The 25,326-nt window shown below is 33.0% G+C and overlaps 1 protein-coding gene across 2 annotated transcripts in view; it reads right to left on the bottom strand.

Annotated features, from left to right (window-relative positions):
• Window positions 1–25,326, bottom strand: part of ANKRD13C (ankyrin repeat domain 13C) — a 135,087-nt gene that overhangs the window by 43,223 nt on the left and 66,538 nt on the right. For both annotated transcript variants that reach the window (XM_077120631.1, XM_077120632.1), the window contains exons 7-9: window positions 21,231–21,375; window positions 12,946–13,077; window positions 10,112–10,273 (exon numbers count right to left, since the gene is read on the bottom strand). In XM_077120631.1, coding sequence (XP_076976746.1) covers window positions 10,112–10,273; window positions 12,946–13,077; window positions 21,231–21,375 — 439 coding nt within the window. The remainder of the gene's footprint in view (window positions 1–10,111; window positions 10,274–12,945; window positions 13,078–21,230; window positions 21,376–25,326) is intronic.

The following is a 25,326-nucleotide window of genomic DNA, read 5'->3' as shown; positions in this document are numbered from 1 at the left end:
AAAAGAGAAAAACTGCCAACCAAGACTCCTATATCCAGCAAAATTGTCCTTCAAAAATGAGGGAGAAATTAAAACATTCTCAGACAAAAAGTCACTGAGAGAATTTGTGACCAAGAGACCAGCTCTGCAAGAAATACTAAAGGGAGCAATAGAGTCAGATACGAAAAGACAGAAGAAAGAGGTATGGAGAAGAGTGTAGAAAGAAGGAAAGTCAGATATGATATATATAATACAAAAGGCAAAATGGTAGAGGAAAATATTATCCAAACAGTAATAACTCTAAATGTTAATGGACTGAATTCCCCAATCAAAAGACATAGACTGGCAGAATGGATTAAAAAACAGGATCCTTCTATATGCTGTCTACAGGAAACACATCTTAGACCCAAAGATAAACATAGGTTGAAAGTGAAAGGTTGGGAAAAGATATTTCATGCAAATAACAACCAGAAAAGAGCAGGAGTAGCTATACTAATATCCAACAAATTAGACTTCAAATGTAAAACAGTTAAAAGAGACAAAGAAGGACACTATCTACTAATAAAAGGAACAATTAAACAAGAAGACATAACAATCATAAATATTTATGCACCGAACCAGAATGCCCCAAAATACGTGAGGACTACACCGCAAACACTGAAAAGGGAAATAGACACATATACCATAATAGTTGGAGACTTCAATTCACCACTCTCATCAATGGACAGAACATCTAGACGGAGGATCAATAAAGAAATAGAGAATCGGAATATTACTATAAATGAGCTAGACTTAACAGACATTTATAGGACATTACATCCCACAACAGTAGGATACACCTTTTTCTCAAGTGCTCATGGATCATTCTCAAAGATAGACCATATGCTGGGTCACAAAGAAAAAAAAAAGAAATATGTTGTAGCAAATGAAAATGAAAGCACAACATATCAAAATTATGGGATGCAAAATTTAAAAAGAAAATAAGTAAGTAAATAAATAAATGGCAATGCTGAGAGGGAAATTTATGAATTTTTTCCCTCTGGAATGAATGAGAAAAAGAAGAGCAAATTAAACCTAAAGTGAACAGCAAGAAGAATATAAAAATCAGAATGGAGGTAAAATAAATAAGGAAACAAAAAGATCAATTAAACTAAAAACTGATTCTTTGAAAAGATGAATAGTATTGACAAATCTTTAGCTAGACTAACACAGGAAAAAGAGAGAGAATTTTAATAAGTAAAATAAGAAATGAAAGGGGACATATTACTGCCAGCCCCAAAGAAATAAAAAGGATTATAAAAGGATACTGTGAACAATTGTATGCCAACAAATTAGATAACCTAGATAAAGTGGACAAATTCCTAGAAACACACAAACTACTTACACTGACTCAAGAAAAAAGAAAGATCCAGCAGACCAATAACAAGTAAAGAGATTGAATCAGTAAACAAACCCTTCCAAAAAAAGAAGGGTCCAGGACCAGATGCTTCATGGGGGAATTTTATCAGAATTTTCAAGGAGAATTAATACCAATCCTGCTCACATACCTCAAAAAAATTAAAGAGGAGGGAATACTTCCTAACTCATTCTGCTTGGCCAGCATCACAGTAATACCAGAGCCAGATAAATATATCACAAGAAAAAAAAATTACAGACCAATATCCCTTTTGATTACAAATGCAAAAAATTTACAACAAAATACTATCACACTAATCCAGCAATACATTAAAACAAATATACTCCATTATCAATTGGGATTTATCTCAGAAATGCAAGGGTGGTTCAATTTAAAATCAATTAATGTAATTACATCATATCAATAGAAGGAGAGACAACAAACAACATGATCACCTCATTTAACTGAGAAAAGATATCTGAAAAAATCAATAACCTCTTCTTGATAAAAACACTCAGAAAAACAGGAATAGGAAACTTTTTCAATACGATAAGAGGTGTAAATGAAAAACCCACAGTTGAAATCATACTCAATGGTGAAAGACTGAAAACTTTTCCCCTAAGATCAGGAAAAAGACAAGGATACCACTATCACCACTGCTACTCAATATTATAATGGAAGTTCTAGCCAGAGCAAGAGGCAAGAAAATGAAATAAAAGGCATCAAGCTATAAAGGAAGAAGTAAAACTATCCCTATTTGCAGATGATATGATTCTATATATACAGAAAACTCTGAGAAACCACAACAAAGCTACCAGAGCTAATAAAGGAATTCAGCAAAACGGTAGAGAACAAGATCAACATGCAAAAATCAGGAATTTCTGTAAACGAGCAATGAAAAATCAGAAGAAATCAAGGAAAAAATATCCATTTACAATAGAAACTAAAAGAACCAAAATTTAATCAACAATATGAAGGAGTTACATGGAAATCTATAAAACATTGGTGAAAGAAATTAAGACCTAAATAAATGTACATGAACTAGAAGACAAAATTTTGATAAGATATCAATTCTACTGAGAGCTATATTCATATTTAATGTAATCCCTAACAAAATTTCAACAATATTTTTATTCTTGGCAGAAATGAAAAAGGTCATTCATCAAATACATATGGAAGGTGAAGGGCACCAAAAAGCAAAACCAAACTGAAAAAGAACAAAGTTCAAAAAGTCACACTTCTTGATTTTTAAATTTATTACAAAGCTACCAGTAAGTAAAACAAAAGCTACCAGTAATTAAAAATGCCCAAGGACAGACATATAGACCAATGGAAAAGAACTGGAAACACAGAAATAAACACACATTTATGGATAATATATTTTTAACAAGGGAGTCAAGTCCACACAATGGGAAAGAATAGTCTCTTCAACACATAGTGTTGGAAAAACTGAAGATCCAGATCCAAAAGAATGAAAGTGTACTCCAACCTCACACCATACACAAATATTAGCTGAAAATGGATAAATCTATAAAATTCCTAGAAGAAAACATAGGGAAACACTTTTAGGATCTTGTATTAGGGAATGGATTCTAACTTTATACTAAAAGTACAAGAAACAAAAGAAAACTACATATATTTGACTTCATCAAAATTTCAAAATTTCTGTGCAGCTAAAAACATGAAAGTTAAAGACAACATAGAAATCTAAATCTGATAGGAGTTTAATATCCTGAATATTTAAGGAACACCTACAATTCAAAAACAAAATGACAAGCAACCCAATTAAAAAATGGGCAAGGACTAAGAAGACACAAATGATCAGTAAGCACATGAAAAAATGCTCAAGAGCAAATAGCCATTGTGGAAATACAAACCCAAACCACAAGATACCATATCACACTCTGCAGAATGGATACTATTAAAAATATGGAAAATAACAATAGGATGAAGATACAAAGAAAAAGGAATTCATGTGTTCTGTTGCTGGAAATATAAATGTTGCAGCGACTGTGCAAAACAATTTGGCAGTTCCTCACAAAGTAAAACATACACATACCTTATGACTTGGCAATCCCACTTCTAGGTATATACCCAAAAGAACTGAAAGCAGGGATTCAAACAGATTTTTGCATGAAGATGTTCAGAGCGGCATTATTCACAATGCCAAAAGATGGAAGCAACCCAAGTGTCCATTAACAGATGAGTAGATAAAATATGGTATATACACATACAATTCAGTCATAAAAAAGAATGAAGTTCTGACACAATCTATAAAAATGAAGAACCTTGAAGATCATGTTGAGAAAAATAAGCCTGATGCAAAAGGATAAATATTGTATGATCTTACTGGTATGAAAATATTTAAAATATGCAAATTCATAGTCAGAAATTAGAATACAGGCTATCAGAGGCAGGGGTGGGAATGAGGAATCGGGAGTTAAATGCTTAACTAGTAGAGTTTTGTTTGTGGTAATGGAGACCTTTAGTAACTGATACTGATGATCATAATGCAATTTTGTGAATGTAATTATCACCACTGTAAACATTTGAAAGTGGTTAATATGGGAAATTTTTTATTGTATATATGTTACCAGAATAAATATAAAAAAATAAGTTCAGAACTATGCAACACAGAGAGTGTACTCTAATGTAAAACTGTGAAAGGGAAAGACATGTATATGGGAGCTCTCTGCATGATTTTTCTGAAAACCTACAACTGCTGAGCGGGAGGGAGGAAAAATAGGAGGGAAAGATAGAGAGACAGTGATAGAAGGAAAGAGGACTGACCAGAAAGGAACCTACATTTTCACCTTGGACTGTTCTTCAGGTTCATTCTTAGGATGACTAAGCTCTGAAGAAATGCACCAGTCAACATAGGGTCAATATGCAAGTACTGTGAAAGGTGTGTTGTTGTGTGGTTTATGCTTTTCAGCTCTTGGCATTCAAAGAAATCTCTTGTCATACCACTAGCTGGATACAACCAAGGAACAGACATTTCCGTGACTAAATTCTAAACCTAGCATATTAAAATATGAAACTGTCCAGTGTGCATTTAAAGATTATAAGACATACAAAGATACAGGAAATAAGGGACCATTCAAAGGAGCAAAATAATACATTGGACACAAAAATTTAAACATATCAGACAAAAACAAAAAAAATGGTCTTAAATCTGCTAGAAGGCATAAAGGGAAAGACAAAGAACTAAACAATATCAGGAAAATGATGTATGCCTAAAATGAGAATCTCAAAAAAGAACTAGAAGTCATACAAAGGAACCAAACAGAATACTATGGCAGAAGACAATACTGAAAAAAGAATTCCTTAGAAGGGTTCGACAGCAGACTGGAGCTGGCACAAGAAATAGTCAGTAAACAATAAGACAACTAAAATTATTCAGTCTGAGTAGAAAGAAAAAAGAATGAAGAAAAGTGAACAGAGCCTAAGAGATCTGTAGAACACTATCAAGCATGCAAATATTTGTGTTATGGGAATCTCAGAAAGATAAGAAAGGGGCAGAAGGAATATTTGAAGAAATAATGGCAAAAACCTCCCCAAATTTAATGAAAGACATAAACATACATATACACATAGCTCAGTGAATCCCAAACAGGATAAACGCAAAGTGATACACATCTAGACCCATCAGAATCAAGCTATCAAAGGCCAAAGAAAAAGGAGAAACCTGAAAGCTGTAAGAGTAGCAATGAGTCATGAAAAAGGGACCACCAATAAGATTAAATGCCAATTTCTGATCAGAAACCATGGAAGCAATAATGCAATGGGGTGACATATTTAAAGTAATGAAAGAGAAAAACTGCCAGCTAAAAATTACATACATATATGCACCTAACACACATATATGCACCTAACACAGAGCCCCAAAATAGAGGAAGCAAATACTGACACATTTGAAGGGAGAAAGAAATGATTAATAATAGAAGATTAATAATAGGAGACCTCAATGCACCCCTCAATGGGAAAAAAACACAGTGTCTTTAACAAATGGTGCAGAGAAACTGAATAGTCACATGCAAAAGAATGAAAGTGGATCCCTACCTCACACCATATATAAAAAATTAACTCAAAACAGACCAGTGTCTTAACTAGAGCTAAAACTATAAGTATATAAGCTAAAACTATAAGCATATAAAATATAAGCAAATGAAAAGATGCTAAACATCATTAGCCATTAGGGAAGTTAAATCAAAACCATAATGAGATACCATTTAACCTCATGAGAATGGCTATTATTAAAAAAAACAAAAGCAAAGTATTAATGTTAGAGACATCACAGAGAAATAGGAACCCAAATATACTGTTGGTAGAAATGTAAAATTGTGCAGCCACTGTAGAAGACAACTACAGTTTGTCTTCTCAAAAAGTCTGGAAGTTTCTCAAAAAGTTAAGCATACAGTTACCGTTAACCCAGTAATCCCACTGTTAGGTACATACGCAAAAGAATTGAAAGGTGGGACTTGTACAGATAAATGTACAGTGATGTTCATAGCAGCATTATTCAAAACTGCCATAAGATGGAAGCAAGCCTAATGTCCATCAACATATTAATGGATACACAAAATGAGGTATATGCAAACAAATTGGAATGAAGTGCTGATTGATACATGCTATAACATGGAATGAACCTGAAGACACATGTTAAGTGAAATAAGCCAGACATAAAAGGATAGATATTGTATGATTTCACCTATATGAAATAATTAGAGTATGCAAATTTATAGAGTTAGAAAGCAGAGCTTACAAGAGTAAAGGGGGAGAGGAGAGATAAAAGGAAAGTTCATGCTTAATGGGTACAGAGTATTGTTTAGGGTGATAAAAAAGTTGTGGTACTGAATGGTGATGATAGCATAAAATTGTGAATGTAAGTAATATCAGTAAACTGTGTGTTTGAAAGTGGATAAAATGGAAAATTTTATGTTGTATAAATGTTACCACAATAAAAAACTAGTTCATGACTTAAATGGAGAATGTAAAAATAAAAAAGCTATTAGAAAAAAACACTGGAGAAAATCTTGAGGACCTGGGGCTAGGCAAAGAAATCTTAGACTTGACACCAAAAGCATGAGACATAAAATGAAATAAGATAAATAGATGAAAAGATAAGCCATAGGGTGGGAAAAGATATTTGCAAACCAAGTATCAACAAAGAAATAGTATTTAGATGCCACAAAGAACTCTGAAAACACAGTAGTAAAAATACAAAAATTCCCAGTAAAAAATGGGCAAAGATATGAGAAGACATTTCATCAGACAGAATATACAGATGCCAAATAAGTACATGAAAAGATGGTCAACATCGTCATTCATTTGGAAAATGCAATTAAAAAAAAAAGACAGCACTTCACACTATCAAAATGGGTAAAATAAAAAGTAGTGGTATACCGAATGCTAGCAGGAGGCTGAGATTTCAGATCATGCATACACAAATTGTTGGGAGCGGAAAATGGAAAAGAATTTGGTAGTTTCTTAAAAATCCAAACATGCAACTAGTGTATAATACAGTAGCTGTACTCTTGGACATTTATCCCAGAGAAATGAAGATTTGGTCATGTAAAACTCTGTACATAAATATTCATGGTTGCTTTATTCTTAATAGCCCAAAATTGGAAACAAAACAGGTATTCTTCAAATGAATAGTTCAACAAACTGTAGTACATCCATAACATAGTATACCACTTAGCAATAAAGAAAAAAACACTGATACATACAACAAAGTATATGAATCTGCAGGGAATTATGATGAATAGGAAAAAAGCCAATACCAAAGGTTACATAACTTTCTTGAAATGACAAAATTAAAGAAATGGAAGAAGTTATTAATGATTGTCAAGATCATGGACAGGGTACAGGAAAGAAATGGAAAGAGTGGGTGTGCTCATATATAAAAGGAGAATATGCAGGATCCTGTGGTGATGGAAATGTTCTATATCTTGACTATAAATGCCAATATCCTGGTTGTGATATTGTACTACAGTTTTGTAAGTTGTCACCATTGAGAAAAACTGATGGAGATGTTCATGGGATTTCTTTGTATTATTTCTTACAGCAGCATGTAAACTATAAAGTTTAATTTTTTAAAAAACCAAACAGGCTTTTATATAGAAATTGACCTCTAGATTCAACGCTAATCAAAATCCCATTTTTTTCTTTTGTAGAAATTGACAAGTTGATTCAAAATATTTACAAAGTACTGTAACATTCAAGGTGCTATGATTTACACAGAAAGTATTTCCTTTAAATTCTGATCAAAAGTTAAAAGTTCATTATCTAATTTAATTCAAATTGCTTTGTTCTAGTACATTGCTATCTGGAATTAAACCCTGTTATAATTTCAACCTGCAAAACTATGGCTGCCTAAAACCCTATTTAAAGACCAACAATTCAAGTGCATCAGAGTACAATTTCTGTCCTTAAAAAATGAAATTGTACATCATAAATTTAAATATGCACAAGTCAGACAGTAAAGACAACTGGCAAATGGTCCATATAATACCATTCTTTCCATGTATTCATCCCAAATGGTTTGCTGCCAAATTAAACAAAGATAGTAATAACCACCACCACAACAAAATGGTTTTATAAATGAATTCCAATAAAACTTAAATCACAAAAAAATTCAGAGATGGGCTTTATGTCTGGTCAACAATGGGAGAGATGCTGACTGTCAGATCAAGCTCAACATTCCTATTCACCCTCTCAAGTTCATCTCCATTTCTATTTCCTGAGCACATCATGTCCTATTATCTCTTACTGTCCTCGAGATCAATAAATATCAAGAGGCTTCTGGAAAATGAAGTTGGGTAATGTACCATCTCAAGGACAGAAGAAAAATGAGGAGCACAGATAAATTCTAACAGGAAGACAACAGGATCACACTAAACTGGGATATCAGTATTTTAATTTAAACATTTAATGGGGCTTCTTAAACACTCTACATACTGTATTCATTGAACTAACCTATAGTTGATGCATTCGATACGTGGACTTTCACAGACTGTTGGGAGTGGAGAATGGAAAAGAATTTGGTAGTTTCTTAAAAAACAGTATACATGCAACCAGTATACAATACAGTAGTTGTACTCTTGGGCATTTATCCCAGAGAAATGAAGACTTGGTCATGTAAAACTTTGTACATAAATGTTTATAGCTGCTTTATTCATAATAGCCCAAAACTGGAAACAAAACAGATATTCTTCAAATGAATAGTTCAACAAACTGTAGTACATCCATAATACAGTATACCACTCAGCAATAAAGGAACAAACCACTGATACATACAACAAAGTACATGAATCTGCAAGAAATTATGATGAGTAAGAAAAAAAGCCAATACCAAAGAACTTTCTAAACATTAATACTTTTCCTGGGTTACACAGTACTACCATGAATTAGTTGGAATCTAGCATATTATCCTGAAAGTTTGTTTATTCTTACAACATATAATCTGCATATACAGATTATATATTAGATTATATAATATATATACAGATTATATATTAGAGAGACACTAAACATTCAAGGAAATCAAGCCTCCTTAACTGTAGTGTAGTAGCCTTAATAATCTTTTATGATTATAACTCACATTTTACACTGCAATCTAGCAGTCACACGTTAGCATGTTTACACTGACATATATACAACTTACGAAACTACTGTTTCATGAAGTAGCTGTGTGATGTGCTCCAATTTCTTTCTATCTCCATTATTTCTATTCTAATTTTTAAGGAAAAAAAAGAGGGGACACAGTCCACTAAATTGATTTCATAATCTACTAAGGGGTCCCTAACCTGCAGTTTGAAAACCATTGCTTATACAAATGTAACAAAATGTTAGAATTTAGGGAATCTTTTTTTTTCTTTGTATGCTGTATAGTGAGAGTCATATTTCATTCTTTCTCCATGTGACTATCCCCTTACTGCAGCCCCATCTGTTGAATTTTTGTTTTTGTTTGTTTGTTTGCTTGCTTGTTTCTGTTTTGGGGAAGTACATGGGCTAGGAATTGAACCCAGGTTTCCCACATGGCAGGCGAGTATTCTACCAATGAATTACTCTCGTACCCCCAAAAATTTAGGGCATCTTGATAAGAATATTTGGAAATTCTTTGTACTATTCTTGTAAATTCTTCTAAAATTGTCAACATGAATTTAAGAACCCATCCTACCCACTGATCCTATTAGGGAGTAAGATTTGAAAAGCAGTTTCCATGATCTCATGTATTTTAATATTTTCTAATTTCCCCTTCCCTTTCCCTACTCTCACACAATTCTTTGCATGGAGCACTCTCTCAATAAACACATACTGGTTAAAAAAAAGTATGGAAAAATATGTTAGAGATGACTTCAAAAAAAAGGTAGATCTTTAGCTGGGCCTTCAAAGAAGCAGGTTTCAGATGTTGAAACAGGATGTACAGGGACATGGATTAAAAATTAACACTGGTTTCATGCATATAAAATGATTTAATCTATTAAATGAACGAAGACTCAAAGGCCAAGAACAGATTCATGAAAAATCATCAAAGGTCATATTTTCTTTTTTTTTTTTCTCTTTAATAATGACAAGAAAATGACCATTCACAGAAAATAAAAGGTAATACATAGTAAATGAAATCTGTGAGTGAATTATATAAAATGCATTGAATGCCAGGAATTAAGACTATTCCCTTTATCCTCACAGCATTATAAATTAGATGAAGAAAAAAATAATAAATTATACCTCAAAATTCTGTTCCATTATGTTTCCACCTTTACTCAAACTCTCCATGATGGCCTTATTTCGAAGAATATCCTCTTCACTGAGATGTTCTCGTCTTTTCCTTGATTCTAAAACAAGTCCATTCACCAGATAAAAGTCTGCCAAAAAGTTTCCTACTCTTTCCTAAAACCAAATAAAATATTTTTTAAAAATAACACAAAAGTTAAGTTTGCCTTACATAAAAAAAAAAAGTTTCAAGGTAATATACTTGTTTCTCCATAACATATAAGATTTAGGTGAAAAGGTAGATCTCTTTGATACTTGAAATTAAGGAAAAAGTATAAAAGTACACATTTCAAATTTTTAAAAGAAAATTTAAAATGAACAAAGATGTATAGTAATTAATCTGCAAATGAATTAAGATATAAACAAAAAACCATATTATATTCCTTTAGAATCTATTCCCAAGTAACGCAAAGCTACCTGAAAACTATATGAAGCAGACATGAGTAACAAGGAGGGGTCAGGGATAATTACTGTTCCCATTTTATAGACAGAAAAATATGTGGAATTAAAAAATAACAATAAATGGCCAAACTCTCATAGGAATCTCTAGTAGAACTAGAATTAATCACCTGTTCTAACATTCTATTCTCTAACAGGACTAACTCCAAGTTACATTTGCTTGCTACTTTCAACAAGAATGAGAGAATTACAGAATAGTTTTGCTCAGCAATAAAATTAACTGTTTAAGGCGGGCCACTGTGGCTCAGCAGACAGAGTTCTCGCCTGCCATGCCAGACACCCAGGTACGATTCCTGGTGCCTGCCCACGCAAAAAAAAAATTTTTTAATTATAGTTGGGGGGAGGAGGGAAGAAAACCCAAGTGGTATGTTATTTCCTTTCAATGAAGTCCTTCCTCCTCATCTTTGAACACTAACCTTCACCTTTTTCATTACCCCAAGTAGTCAGAGTTTCAAACATCTTACTGCAAGGGAAAAAAGATCAATGACTTCATTGAAAACAAATTTCCCCTCTCTAACTGCCTGCAATGTAGGGCCATTATCCTGTTGCTGCTTTCTGGCATTCCAAGAGCATGTGTTTAGACTTATTTTCGTATCTATCTTGTTTTCGTATCTACCTTGTTTTCAGTGGCTTCCTTACAGCCACTGAAAGCAAAGCATTCTGTACCTGTTTCTACCTACAAAATGGGAACCATAAACATTACTGACTCCCTCCTTACCTGCAAAGACTAAAGAAGATCACCTAGATGCTGTTCAAGAACTTTGAGCTGCTTACCAGCAGCACTAGATGAAAAGCAGTTTCAATTTTTATCTTCTCTCGAAGTGATCCATCTAATGCTGTCCAGAAGAACAGAGTACAAACAAGTAAGACTTCAAAGCTAACAAATGGATTGCAATGTAGGATCTCAAAACTGGAAATCCTATAATTCCATTTGTTGCCAAATAGGCTTAGAAAGGAAAGTTAATGAGCCTATATCTCATACTCAGAATTTTTCTGTGGCTGAGACATACTCAGGTGATAAAGTTTCTGAAACTTTTTTTTAAAGCACTTATAAAGAGTAAACTATCATATCCATTAAAAATATGTGTGTTTTCTCCATGAAATAACCATTCCTTTGCTTGCTACGTATCATAGTTAGACAGTATAGCACAAACACATGTAAAAGGATGATAAACACAACATTATCTATAATGGCAAAAAAAGTGGACACAATCTAAATGTCCATATATCGGAGCCTGGATAAATTATAGTATATCCAAACCATGGATTACTACATGGTAGCAAAAATAAATGAAGAAGCACTATAAATATTGATAAGAAAAGGCTTCTAAGACATAGTAAACAGCACAAAAAGGCAGTTGCAAATCATTACATACAATATGACACTATTTAGAGAAAAACAATAATCAACAACCCAAGGCTATATGTTACTATGGATACTTCTTTATATATGTAGTGCATAAAAAAGCCTGGAGGATATGTAAAGTGATAACCTAAGAGGGGCACTGAAATAGTAAACAATGGTCAAAAGGTACTTTTTAACTGTATGTATAAGGTTGCTTTTGTTTTTCCCAAAGGGAATATGTTCATTTCTATTGTGTGTAATAAAAAAGAAATATAATTTTTAAAAGCAGTATATCCTGGCCAATTTTTAAAAGCAGTATATCCTGGCTATACATTATGTGATTACTTTATTCTTAACTTTGAAATTGTATAAACATGCTTCTTTGAAGACATTTAATTCAAAACTTGTGAATATATTTTGAATGGTCTTATATAACCTCCTGCTGACAGATAAAATGAGAATTATGGAAAGGTTTTATGATTCACTAACAGGGAATCCTCCACTGAGGTTTAATTTAATGACAGCATTACAGAAATATAAACTTAGTTGATTCTTACGCATGAAAATAGTGAATAGTAGCTACTAAGCAAATAAATGACTTAGAACTTTAAAAGTAGGGAGAAAAAGACTCAGGGAAAAGAATTCAAGTGCATCCTTCTTTTAGGTCTTGTTATGAAATAAAACATTAGAACTGTAATAGAACTATGTGAAGGCACTGTTCCCTGTATAATAACATGACAGCTGACAAGTCTCCTTCCCAACACAGAATTCAATGAGCTAAACATTCTCTCCTCGATTCTCCAAAAATACATCCCAATTTTGTAACCAACCATTATAATTCCTTATCTGAATTATCATTATCATTCAAGGAAGACAGAATAAAGTACAGAAGACAATTCAGTTAAATAATTCTTCTGCATTTTCATCACATTATTTTCATGACATTAAACACCAAATAATGTTTAAAGATCTAGATTGGACATACTGTTTTATCTTCCCGAAAAAGCCATCCTGTTTGGGCACGTGTGAAAGAAATTGATTTGGTTGATAAGGCTGCAGAGTAAATATCGCTGCTCATTAAAATGTCAACCTCTTCTTCTGTTTCCATCTCTGATTCCTGGGATGGGGTAGGGGCAAAAAAGTTAAATATATGAATCTAGGTGTTTCAAAGGTTAGTATTCCAGGTAAAAATAACAATTAAGTTATTATGGAGTTCATAAAAATAAAAATGATTCTAAATAATTTGAAATGAACAATTACTGAATTTGAATTTTGTAGGTAATATCTTTCCAAATAAATTAGAATTATAATATTTATTTTCAAAGCTACTTATGACTCTATAAAAACTAGGACATGAAATACTATACTCTTACATTGCTACAGATATGTAATGGAAACAATGCTAAATCACACATTACAAAAATATAGTCTGTGGAACAATTTTAAAAGATTACTTTAAGAATCAAGTTAACAGATCTGAGACAAAATACTCATATGAAGATTTTGGGGTTTTTAAAAAATATACATGGAAAATATGGATGACAACTATGTAGATGAATCTTACTTTAATTCTTTTTAACATAAACATACACCATTAGCATTTGAACCTTTCTTTCCCAATAAGTTTTAAATGGAAAAAAAAAGGAAGGAAGAAGAGAAGAGAGAGGAAGGGAGAGGAAGAAAGGGCAGGAAAGGAAAGAAGGTTGAAAGGAATCTTCTTTATATTCCCTATAGAAAGGAAAGGATTCCATGATTTCTATATTTGACAAATAGCCTTGCAGACTCTGTATGACTAAAATGGTGGCAAAAGATATTCCAGGGTTCAGTACTCCCACAGAATCTTTTTGAACAAGAAAAACTGGGAACGCCATCTTCCATAAACTCCAGAAAAGAGTCAAAGGTTGTAATAACTGGGCAAGTGTCAAATCAAGAAAACAGAACATAAAACCAGTCCTGGCACTCAAGGAAATCTCTTTCATATTAGTAGCTGGATACAAATTTAAAGAAGAGACAGCTCTGGGACTAAATCCAAACACATTAAATTATTAAAATGTACAGCATACTATAAAATACTACTAGAAAGGCAAAGAAACAGGAAATGATGGCCCATTCAAAGAACCATTATAGAAGTTCAGAAACCATTGATAAAGATGACCAGACTTTGAACATATCATAAAATGATCTCAATATGCTCAAGGAAATCAAGAAAAACACAGAGAAAGAACTACTGCTTATGAGGAAAACAATGAATGAACTATTTAAGAATCTCTCTTGAGATTTTCAATAGGAACTAAACAGAAATACTAGAACTGAAAATCACAACAACTGAACTGAAAAATTCCCTAGAGGATTTTAATAGTAGACTGAAGCAGGCAGAAGAAAGAATCAGTGATCTCCAAGACAAGACAACCGAAATGATTCAGGCTGAGAAGCAGAAAGAAAAAAATTTTTCAGAAGTGAACAGAGCCTAAGAAACTCACAGTACACCAGAAGGCATACCAAAATACACATTTAGGAGTCCCAGGAGAAGAAAGACAGAAAAAGGCAGAAGGAATATTCAAAGAAATAATGGCAGAAAACTTCCCAAATGTAATGAAAGGCATGAATGTACGCATTCAAGAACAACAAACCCCAAAGGGATAAAACTGAAAGGAACCATGTCTAGACACATTGTAATCAAACTGTTGAATGCTAAGGACAAGGAGAGTGCTCTGAAAGCTGCAAGACAAGAGCAAGATCTCATATACAAGGGAGCCCCATTAGATGTTGACTTCTCATCAAAAACCATGAGGACAAAAATGCAGGAGGACAAAATACTCATAAAATGGCCAACCAAGAATTTTATCTTCAGCAAGACTATCATCCAAAAATGAGGGCAAGATTAAGATAAACAAAAGCTGAGGAAATCTGACACCTCTAGACCTGTCTTACAACAAGCAATACTAAAGGCAGCTCTTCATACCTAAAGAAAAGTATACAAGACAATGGATCAAATCGGAATAAAGAAATAAAGATTACCAACAAAGGTAAGAACATGGGTAATTATAAACACCAGTACTACAGTATTGGATTTTTTGTATGTTAACTTCACTTTTTATTTTTTATAAGATTTAAAATGCAAATGCATAAAAAGTTAAATAAATCTTGGTATGAGGTATACAACGTACAAAACTATAACTTGTAAAAAGTACAACAAAAATGTTGGAGATGAAGAGTACAGGAATAGAGTCTGTGTATACCATTAACTTAAGCTGGTATTAAATCAAATATGATTGTTATAGATTCAGAATGTGAAATTTAAAACCCACAGTAACCACACAGTATATGAAAAATACACAAAGAAGGAAAGGAGAAGGGACTCAAAATGGTTCACTACAAAATATCAAATAAATATGAAAGTAGACAGTAATGGAAGAATTGAAGGATAAAAAAGAAATAAAACTTACAAACCCCAAACCATAAAATGACAGAAGAAAGTCCTACATTATCAGTAGTTACTTTAAATGTAAGTGGATTAAATTCTTCAATCAAAAGGCACAGATGGTTGAATGGATTAAAAAAGTATGATCTAACATGCTGCTTACAAGAGACTCTGTAAATTCAAAGACAAAAGAAGACAAAGTGAAAGGGTGGAAAAAACAGTATTTCACACAAATAGCATATAAAAGAGAGCTGGAGTAGCTACATTAATATCAGATAATATAGTCTTTAAGCCAAAGATTATTATGAGGGAAAAGGACACACTGTACCCATAAAGGTATCAATTCAACATGATACAACAATTACAAATATATATGCATCTAACAGCAGATCCCCAAAATACATGAAGCAGATATTGACAGAATGAAGAGAGAAATAGATGGTTTTAGATTGAGAAGGAGATTTTAATAGACCATGTTCAATAATAGAACATGTAAACATAAGATCAATAAGGAAACAGAGGACTTAAATCCACCATAAAGCAACTAGATCAAACAGACACATATAAAATACTGCACCCAACAAAAGCAAAATGCATACTCCTTTCAAGCACACAAAGATCATTCTGCAAGCCAGACTGCATGATAGATCACAAAACAAGTCCCAATAAGTTTAAAAGTACTGAAATCATGCAGTCTATTGTCTCTGTCCACATGGAATAAAGCTAGAAATCCCTAAGATTTCAAAGAGGAAATCACAAGGAAAATTAGGAAATATCTTGAAATGAGTGAAAGTGAAAGCAACATAGCAAAACTTATGACATGCAGCAATGGTAATGCTAAGAGGGAAAATTACAGCTCTAATGCTTGCATTAAAAAAGATGTCAAATCCAGGACCTATCTTCACACCTCTAAAAACCAGAAAAAGAGAAGAAATCCAAACCCACTGTGACCCAAAGGAAAGAAATAGCAAAGGATTACATGGAGAAAAATAAAATAGAGAATTGGAGAACAACAGTGAGAATTAGCAAAACCAAAAATTGGCTGTTTTAAAAGATCAATAAAACCAACAAACCTTTAGTTAGACAGACAAGGGCAAAAAAGAAGACACAGTAACTATAATCAGAAAAGAAAGGGGGGCGGGCCGCGGTGGCTCAGCGGGCAAAGTGCTTGCCTGCTATGCCGGAGGACCTCGGTTCGATTCCCGGCCCCAGCCCATGTAACAAAAACGGAGAAACAGAATACAATAAAACAAGAAAATGTTTAAAGATGTTTCCCTTTCTTCCTTCCTTCCTTCCTTCTATCCTTCCTTCCTTCTCTCTGTCTTTCCTTTAAAAAAAAAAAAAAAAAAGAAAAGAAAGGGACATTGCTACCAAATCCACAGAATAAAACTAAGTACAAAGGATACTATGAACAACTGTATGCAAAAAATTAGAAAACCTAGACAAAATGGACAAATTCTAAGAAACACACAAACTGCCTACACTGACTCAAGAAGAAATAGAAGACAACAACAAACCAATTACTACTAAAGAGACTGAATCAAAATTAAAAACCTCCCAACAAAGAAAAGTCAAGGATCAAGTGGCTTCATGATGAAGTTTACCAAACATTCCAAGAAGAATTAACACTAACACTGCTCAAACTCTTCCAGAAGCGGAAGGAATAGTTTCTAACTGATTCTATTAGGAAAGCATCACAAAAAGAAAATTACAGATCAATATCTCTTATAAAAATAGGCAAAAATTCTCAACAAAATACTATCAAATTGAATCCAATAGTACATTAAAAGAATTATACACCACAATGATTTGGAATTTATCCCAGGAATGCAAAGGGGATTCAACATAAGAAAATCAATTAATATAATACAGCACATTAACAGAATGAAGGGGAAACTTGACATGATCACCTCATTTAAATGAGAAAAGGCAGTTGACAAAATTCAACATCCCTTCTTGATAAAATACTCAAAAAACTAGGAACAGAAGGAAACTTCTTTAGAATGATAAAGGAAATGTATGGAAAATCTACAATTAAGATCATACTCAATGATGAAAGACTGAAAGCTTTCCCCCTGAGATGAGGAACAAGACGAGGATGCCACTGTCGCCACTGCTATTCAACACTATGCTGGAAGTTTTAGCCAGAGCATTAGGCAAGAAAATGAAATAAAGGGCATCCAAGCTGGAAAGGAAGAAGTAAAACTATCCCAATTTGCAGATAATATGATTCTATATATAGAAAATCATGAAAAAGCTACTATATCTAAAAAATTCAGTAAAATGGTGGAGTACAAGATCAACACAAAATCTTGTGATCCTGGTACATACTAGTACTGAACAATTTGAAGAAGAAATTTTTAAAATTCCTTTTACAATAGCAATTTAAAAATCTAATATCTAGGAATAAATTTGACAAAATATGTAAAGAATTTATGCGTGGAAAATCACAAAACATTCCTGAAAGAAATTAGAAAAGACTTAAATAAATTGAAGGACATTCCATGTTCCTGGACTGGAAGACTAAATATTGTTAAGATTTTAATTCCACCCAAAGAGATTCACAGATTCAGCACAATCCCAATCAAGGTTCCCACAGCCTTCTTTGCAGAAATGGAAAAGCCAGTCATCAAATTCATATGGAAAAGTCAGAGGCCAAAACTATCTTGAATGATTCTTATTCAGAACCATCTTGAACAAGAAGAATGGAGTTTGATAACTCACATTTCACAGTTTAAAAACTTACTTCAAAGTTACAGTAATCAAATAGCATGGTTCTGGCACAAGAACAAACAACAAAGACCAACAAAAGAAAACTGAGAGTTCAGAAATAAGCGCAGACACCTCTGACCAACTGATCTTTTACAATTGTGCCAAGTTTACTCAGTAGATAGAGAATAGGTTTTTTTCAAAAAATGGTGCTGGAAGAACTAGATAGCCATAAGCAAAAGAATGAAAGTGAACCTCTATCTCACATCCTATTAAATATTAACCCAAATTGGATCAAATACCTAAGTATAAGAATCAAAACTATGAATTCCTTGAAGAAAATATAGCAAAGCATCTTCAGGATCTTGATTTAGGCAATGGTTTCTTAGTCTTTACATCAAAAGCATAAGCGACAAAAAGAAAAAAACAGATCGATAGAACTTCATCAAAGGATTATGAAATGTGAGAAAATATTTGGAAATCATATCCTTAATAGGGGTTTAATATCCTAAATACATAAAGAGATTCTACAACTCAACAACAAAAAGACAAAAACTCAATTTAAAGATGGGCAAAAGACTTGAACATATATTTCTCCAAAGAGGATATCAAATAGCTAATGGGCACATCAAAAGATGCTCAATAGCTTTAGCAATCAGGGAAATGTAAACCAAAACCATAATGAGATACCACATCACACCTACAAGAATGGCCACTATTGAAAAAAAAAAAAACAGAAATAACAAGTGTTGGGGAGGTTGCAGAGAAATAGGAACATTCATTCATTGTTGGTGGGAATGTAAAACAGTGCAGCTGCTGTGGAAAACAGTATGGCAGGTCCTCAGAAAATAAAGTACAGAATTATTATATGACCTGACAATCCAACTGATAGATTTATATACCCAAAAAAATTTAAAGCAGAGATTCAAATAGATATTTACAGACTGATATTCATAGTGGCATTATTCACACTTGCCAAAAGACAGAAAGAACCCAACTGTTCATCCACAGATGAAGGGATAAGCAAAATGTGGAATAAATACAATGGAATGTTATTTGGTCTTATACGAAGAATGTAGTCCTGATGCATGCTACAAATATGGATGAACCTTGAAGACATCTGAGTAATATAAGCCAAGCAAAAAAGAACAGATACCATATGATCTCATTTATATGAAATAATTAGAATATTCAAATTTACAGTCAGAAAATAGAATATAGGTTCTAGGGGCCAGGTAGAGGTACTGAATAGAGTCAAAGTTCAATTCGTATACAGTTTCTGTTTGAGGTGATATAAAAGTTTTGGTAATGGATGGTGGTAATGATGACACAATATTGTGAATCTATTTAATACCACTGAATTGTATATTTAAAAGTGGATAAAATGGGAAATTTTAGGTTATATGTATGTTACCAGAATAAAATTTTTAAAAAAAATCATAGAACAGTAACATATAAAGCATCAACCCTAATGTAAACTATGGACTATAGTTAATGGTATAATTATAATAATATTCTTTCATCAACTGTCATGTAACAACGGTACCACAGTAATGCAAAATGTTAATAAGAGGGAAAAGTGTGTGGGAGGGAGGTCGGTCTTAAATGGGAACTCTGTACTTTTAACATGATTTTTTAATAAACATACAACTGCTCTAAAAAAAGAGAGGCATACCAGGAACAGAACAGCAAGTGGACAATGTCAAAAAATGTCAAATCAAAAGGCTATGAAAATTTCAATAACTGAGTTATCAATAATAACAGGTACTGCAGAGATGTCTAATAAAGATTGGGTTAAAACAAGTGAATGATTTTAGCAATGGACTCAAAATCAGCATTACCTAAAACCCCAGAGTGTTTTCCTTTTCTAAATTTCCCAATTCTATTGATGGCATCATCTATATTCCACAGAATTACTAAATTCACCCATAAATCACCCCCTCTTAATTCACTACATCCAAACTACTAAAAGGTCCTATTTTTCATTCTTGAACATGTGTGTCAATTTTCCTTGTTTCATTATTCATTACATTATCTTAGTAAAGGTCCTCAACATCTCTCAACTGAATAACTAAAAACTTATCAAATAATTTTCTGGCCTTGAATCGCTCCCTTTTCCAATTCATCTTGCATACTAATTTGTGATCATGGAGACATTATTTAACATCTGTAAGCCTCAATTTCTTATGTGTAAAATGGAGATAATATTACCTACTTTAATAGGTTGAGGACTGTTAAATGAGAAGAGCTGTAAAACAGATTACATCCCAGTTTGTTAGCAATTAATGCTTACTATATGGTAGTAACTGATATGCACTATTAATATTATATTCATAGCCCTTAACAGTTCCTAGCATTTATTAGGTCCTTGATAAATGTTTAGGGGGAAAAACAGAGGGAAGAAGGGAGGGAGGAAGTAAAGGAAAGGGAAAGAAATATATAAAATTAATTCACCTAAATTACTTCCTGACTAAATCAATTTCCAATTTAAGACTCTATGACTCTCGCTTGCCAACTGCAACAAATCTAAGTACCTTAACTGACGTTCAAAGACTTTTATAAACCTCCTTCTCTTTGATCAACAAGAGAATCCTTCTCTGCAGTCAGACAGATCTCCTTTCTGTTTCCTAAACAGACCATTCTCATTCCTACTTCCCTGACTTTACTCATCTGTTTCTCCCACAAGGAGAGAAACAGATGAGTAAAGTCATCTGTTTTTTCTCCTTCTCTTCCAATCTAAATAGTCATTGTTAAGGTCAGTTAGGAGATTATTTATTCCAACAATACACATGCAAGGTTACTAAGATCTCAATACATATGGCAGTAGAAGGTCTAATCTAAGAGGTACTAAGGAATAAGCAACAAGATATGGTGAATTAAGAGAAGCTGGAGTTCACTGGAATTGATCTAGGGGATCATCAGTGAAATCTGACCAAACAGACTCAAGAGATTGGTCAAGATGGAAACTAGATGTCAGAAATTTAAAAAGAAAAAAAGAACTTGTGGTAAGAAAGTAAAAGTCTTGGAAATAAATCATTCAATAGCATCTTGTGCATTTTACACAATCACACTGAGACTTGGCTGCATACAAGGTCATTTTTTTTTAACTACTCAGAAGAATAATAAGACAATGTGCTCACCTCATGGTGTATTCGCTGATAAACTTTTTGTTCATTGTCTAATACTACAAAAGATTCAGAGGGTGCTGCCTCGCCATTGAAAATGAAGCTTAAATCCCCTCGTTGGCACTTCATGTCAGTAAAATCTATGAGAGTTGTGTCAAGCCTGTGAAAAATGGATAGATAAAGAACCTCTGACAAAATTTCAATGAAACTCCATTAATAATTAAACAAGCTTTGTTCCTTCTAATTCAAACTAAAATTCTAATAACATATTTCAAAGCCAAATTTACTAATAAAATCTAAATTTAAAATTTTTTTAATTACTAAAAGAATACTTTATCTTTTTACCTATAATTTCACATTTCAGAATATATACTTCATTAGCCCACCAAGAGAAAAAGTTACTTTAACAGGGAAAGACAGAAAAGGAAAGCAGATCTAACATTTTTTTTAATCCCTTTAACACCATGCTGTCAGCTCAGTGCCAAGGGGAACTACAATGGATGGGGCAAATTCTTGGATCTACAACTGCACTTTTGATCCTCATACATGCCTTATGCCTAACCATCCAGTACTAAAGCCTCCTTCTTCCTTCAACTTAAGAAACCATTTAAACTACTCCATGTTTTTGGCCTTTCAGTTTGATTTCTCAGATTCAGATTAGCATTCTCTTTCCCTGGCAACCTCTCCACAACCTGAAAACTTCATGAGATCACTCCTATGCCAAATATTCATAAATTTGTACACTTGTATGTTTTTGTGCTCTTTGGTGACCCAGACCTGGCATGGCCTAGCCTAAAGAGATGGTCTCAGATTATCTTCCATAAATCATTACTTGGTGAAACCTGGGAGAATATTGGAATGGGAAAACTCACAAGTAACCTCAAGTGCTGCAATCCTGCACAAAGCTTTGTGGGAGAGCATCAAAACAGGATCACCTTAACTGACTGGTTGCTCAAAACATACAGTTCTTAATCCAAGAAGATAAGAAGCTGGTTGACCCAGCTATCAGAGATGCTGATATGCCTAGGAAGCTTCTTTAAGGCTTTGTGAGGTCCATCCCCAGCTACTGAGTTTCTAATATAACTCTAAGAATTCATTACTTTGTAAGTTTTTCAGTTTTCATCACAGATAAGCCAAAGTGAGGAAGTATTCTTGATTTTCCTAAACCAGAAATGCTGAGAAATGAAACATTATTTTATGTGATGCATCAAATGAGTAACTGTGGTTACATACAAATTAACATCAAAACCAGTAAGCTTTTAGGAGTGAAGTTGATATTATTAATAACTTTACCAGAACAACAGGGATAAACCTGAGAGAACAGGGAAATATGGTTACCCTATATATAAGGGGCTGTTTTCTGAGCCATGTAAAATATACACATCCCTCAGAACGAAATTAAGAAATCCTAAGGGGCGGGCCACGGTGGCTCAGCAGGCAAGGACGCTTGCCTGCCATGCCAGAGGACCCGGGTTCGATTCCCGGTGCCTGCCCATGTTAAAAAAAAAAAAAAGAAATCCTAAGAAAAGCAGTTCACCAACTCCTGTACAGATGGACCCTACCTGTTTACAGATGAATTCTAGTTCCTGGTCCCCTCCTAGAGACCTGTTGCCTTTATAACTTAATGCGTCCTGTCATTGCTTACACATTCGGCGTAAGAGGAAATAATGTCATTAAAAGAGATACAATGTCTACCTCTGTAAGACGTGGGCTCAGAAAATACCCAAAAGGAACAGATCATTTTATATATAAGTGGCCTAATAGGGCTCCAAGCTTTAGCTACAATAGAATTATGTTCCATATAAAAGAAAAAATGGGCCAGAACAGCCTTCCATTTCCATTCTCTTCCTACCCATCCTAAGTGAGAGTGGTAGTGGATTGCCAGGAATAGTGAGGGAGGAAATATACAGAGAAAAGAGACAAAGACAAATTAATAAGGTGACATCTGGGCTCCAAGATCTAGCCACACCTAAAATCATTTATGGAAACTTCCCAGTTATGTGAACTAATATAGTCAATTTTATTTCATCTGACTTTCTATAATTTACAACCGGGAGATTAGGTAATACAGCTTCTACAATGTCCCTCTCTTATTAAATGGCCTACTAAACTGTATCACACATGCCTCAGAAGTGATATAATTTATCATAATGGTATTTTAATGTACTAACTAGTCCTTTGCCTTTAAGCCTATTGGCCTGTTTTCAGATGAATTAATATCAAAACCAGTAGCTTTTAAGAGTGAAGTTGATATTATTAATGATTTTAATATTACCACAACAACAGGGGTAAGGTTTGTTTTTGCTATTTAATTAGCATGAAGAACAAAAAGTTCTTTCTACAAATGAAAGCATTCTAAGGAAAAATATTCTTTCTGATATAAAGGCTAGAAAACTGCCAAATAACACTGAAAAATAAAATACAGCCTTTCCTTGAGAAAGAAGAAGCCTGAAATGAGACAAAATTTGAAATGGAATTTAAATCAGATTACACATTTCCTAATTATTAATAATAATAATAGTAGAAATGTTCAAGTTAATATTCTCAACAATGTTGCTCATACTTTCCTATTTCTACTAATGTATTCATTTCTCCTTGACATTAATGAAGGTATTTTAAATGATTACATGGCTGTCATGAGATAAAAATAAACATTAAAGATTTCCCTTTGGACATATTTTAAAATTCGGCTTAATTTAAGGTGATGTTAAAAAAAATTGTCTCATGATATTTAAGATGGAAAGTTTTTAAAATATTTTTTTAATTTAAATAGATTATTGTACTCTTGTTGTCAAGCCCAATTCCTGGAGTTGTGAACAAGGCATAGCAGGTTCTTGTTCTCACCAAACAAGAGCTCAGTAAATACTTGTAAGAATCTGTAAAACAGGTATGATAGTAGGGTTTGCCTTCCAGGGCTTTTGCAAAGATTAATCATGATAACATAAGGTCAGAGTGAAGAGAAATACTTACCAGGGGAAAAAAAAAAAAAAAAGATTATTGTTATCTATGTAAAAAACCTTTGCCATGTGTCCTAAAAATTATCTTCTTATTTTAATGTTACTAATGAGAGCTTTAGAACCTATCATTTTTTCTGCTTCATTCTCAGCAGTGAGGAAGCCCAGGACTGTCTTTCTAAATTATAGTAGCTTCCTCTTAACCTACTTTCTCTTATGCTATTATTTTCTCCCAGACACTTATTCTAATATCACTGCTTTAACTATTTTATCTATAATTTGTATGTATTGTACATCATATCATTTACTTTTTTCATATAATTTTAAAGTCATGTGTAATTTTTAAAAAAGAAAGCTCCTAAACCAAACAGAACTAAAACTAATAAACATTTTTAAAGTAATACATGAAAAATAATACTGTTCTCTAATTCTTCAAAATTATCCACTGCATTTGACAAGAACTTACATTAGAAGTTTTTTACTGATGAAACCTTGATACATTCCTATCAATAGGCTGCTGAATTAAATCTACATCATAATCAAATCCTTTCCTACTTAAGTTTTCCACATTTTTCTGTATTTTCCATATTTTCTATAATGATTATATATTATATGTCCATAAGAATTTTCACAATTAGAAATACCTGAAGAGGTTTTTAAAAAAGCAGAAACTTCAATCTTAATCAAATTCTATTGCTTAAAGACAATTATCATAGCACTTGCTTCCAACTAAAGGTTATTTCTTTACTATAATTCAATATATTGAATAATAAATCATCTCAAAAATAGTTGATTTTTTAAAAATTTCTTCCTTTGACGTAATGGAAAGAACAAATGACTGGAAATCAGAAGTCCTGGCTCAGCCAATGAGGTGCACTATGCTTCTGTAAAAATGACCTCACCTCTCTAAGCTTTCTCATCTATAAAATGAAGACTTTATATGAAATAATCTTCCAAATTATCTCCAAATAGAGCCTTACCCATCCAAGCTAACATTCTGGAGAGAAACACTGATATAAAAAATTTTATTTTATATAAATGACCCTCATTGCTTAATAAATCCAGGATTAGGGATGTGACCATCTTAAATCTTCTCAGTATTTTATCATTATTTTCACTTTGTTTGCCTTCTAGCAGGATAAGAGTCATATCTTTGC

The sequence above is a fragment of the Tamandua tetradactyla genome, chromosome 11, assembly GCF_023851605.1.
Source record: "Tamandua tetradactyla isolate mTamTet1 chromosome 11, mTamTet1.pri, whole genome shotgun sequence".
In the NCBI taxonomy this organism is placed as follows: Eukaryota; Metazoa; Chordata; class Mammalia; order Pilosa; family Myrmecophagidae; genus Tamandua; species Tamandua tetradactyla.
This window is presented reverse-complemented; position numbering and strand designations above follow the sequence as displayed.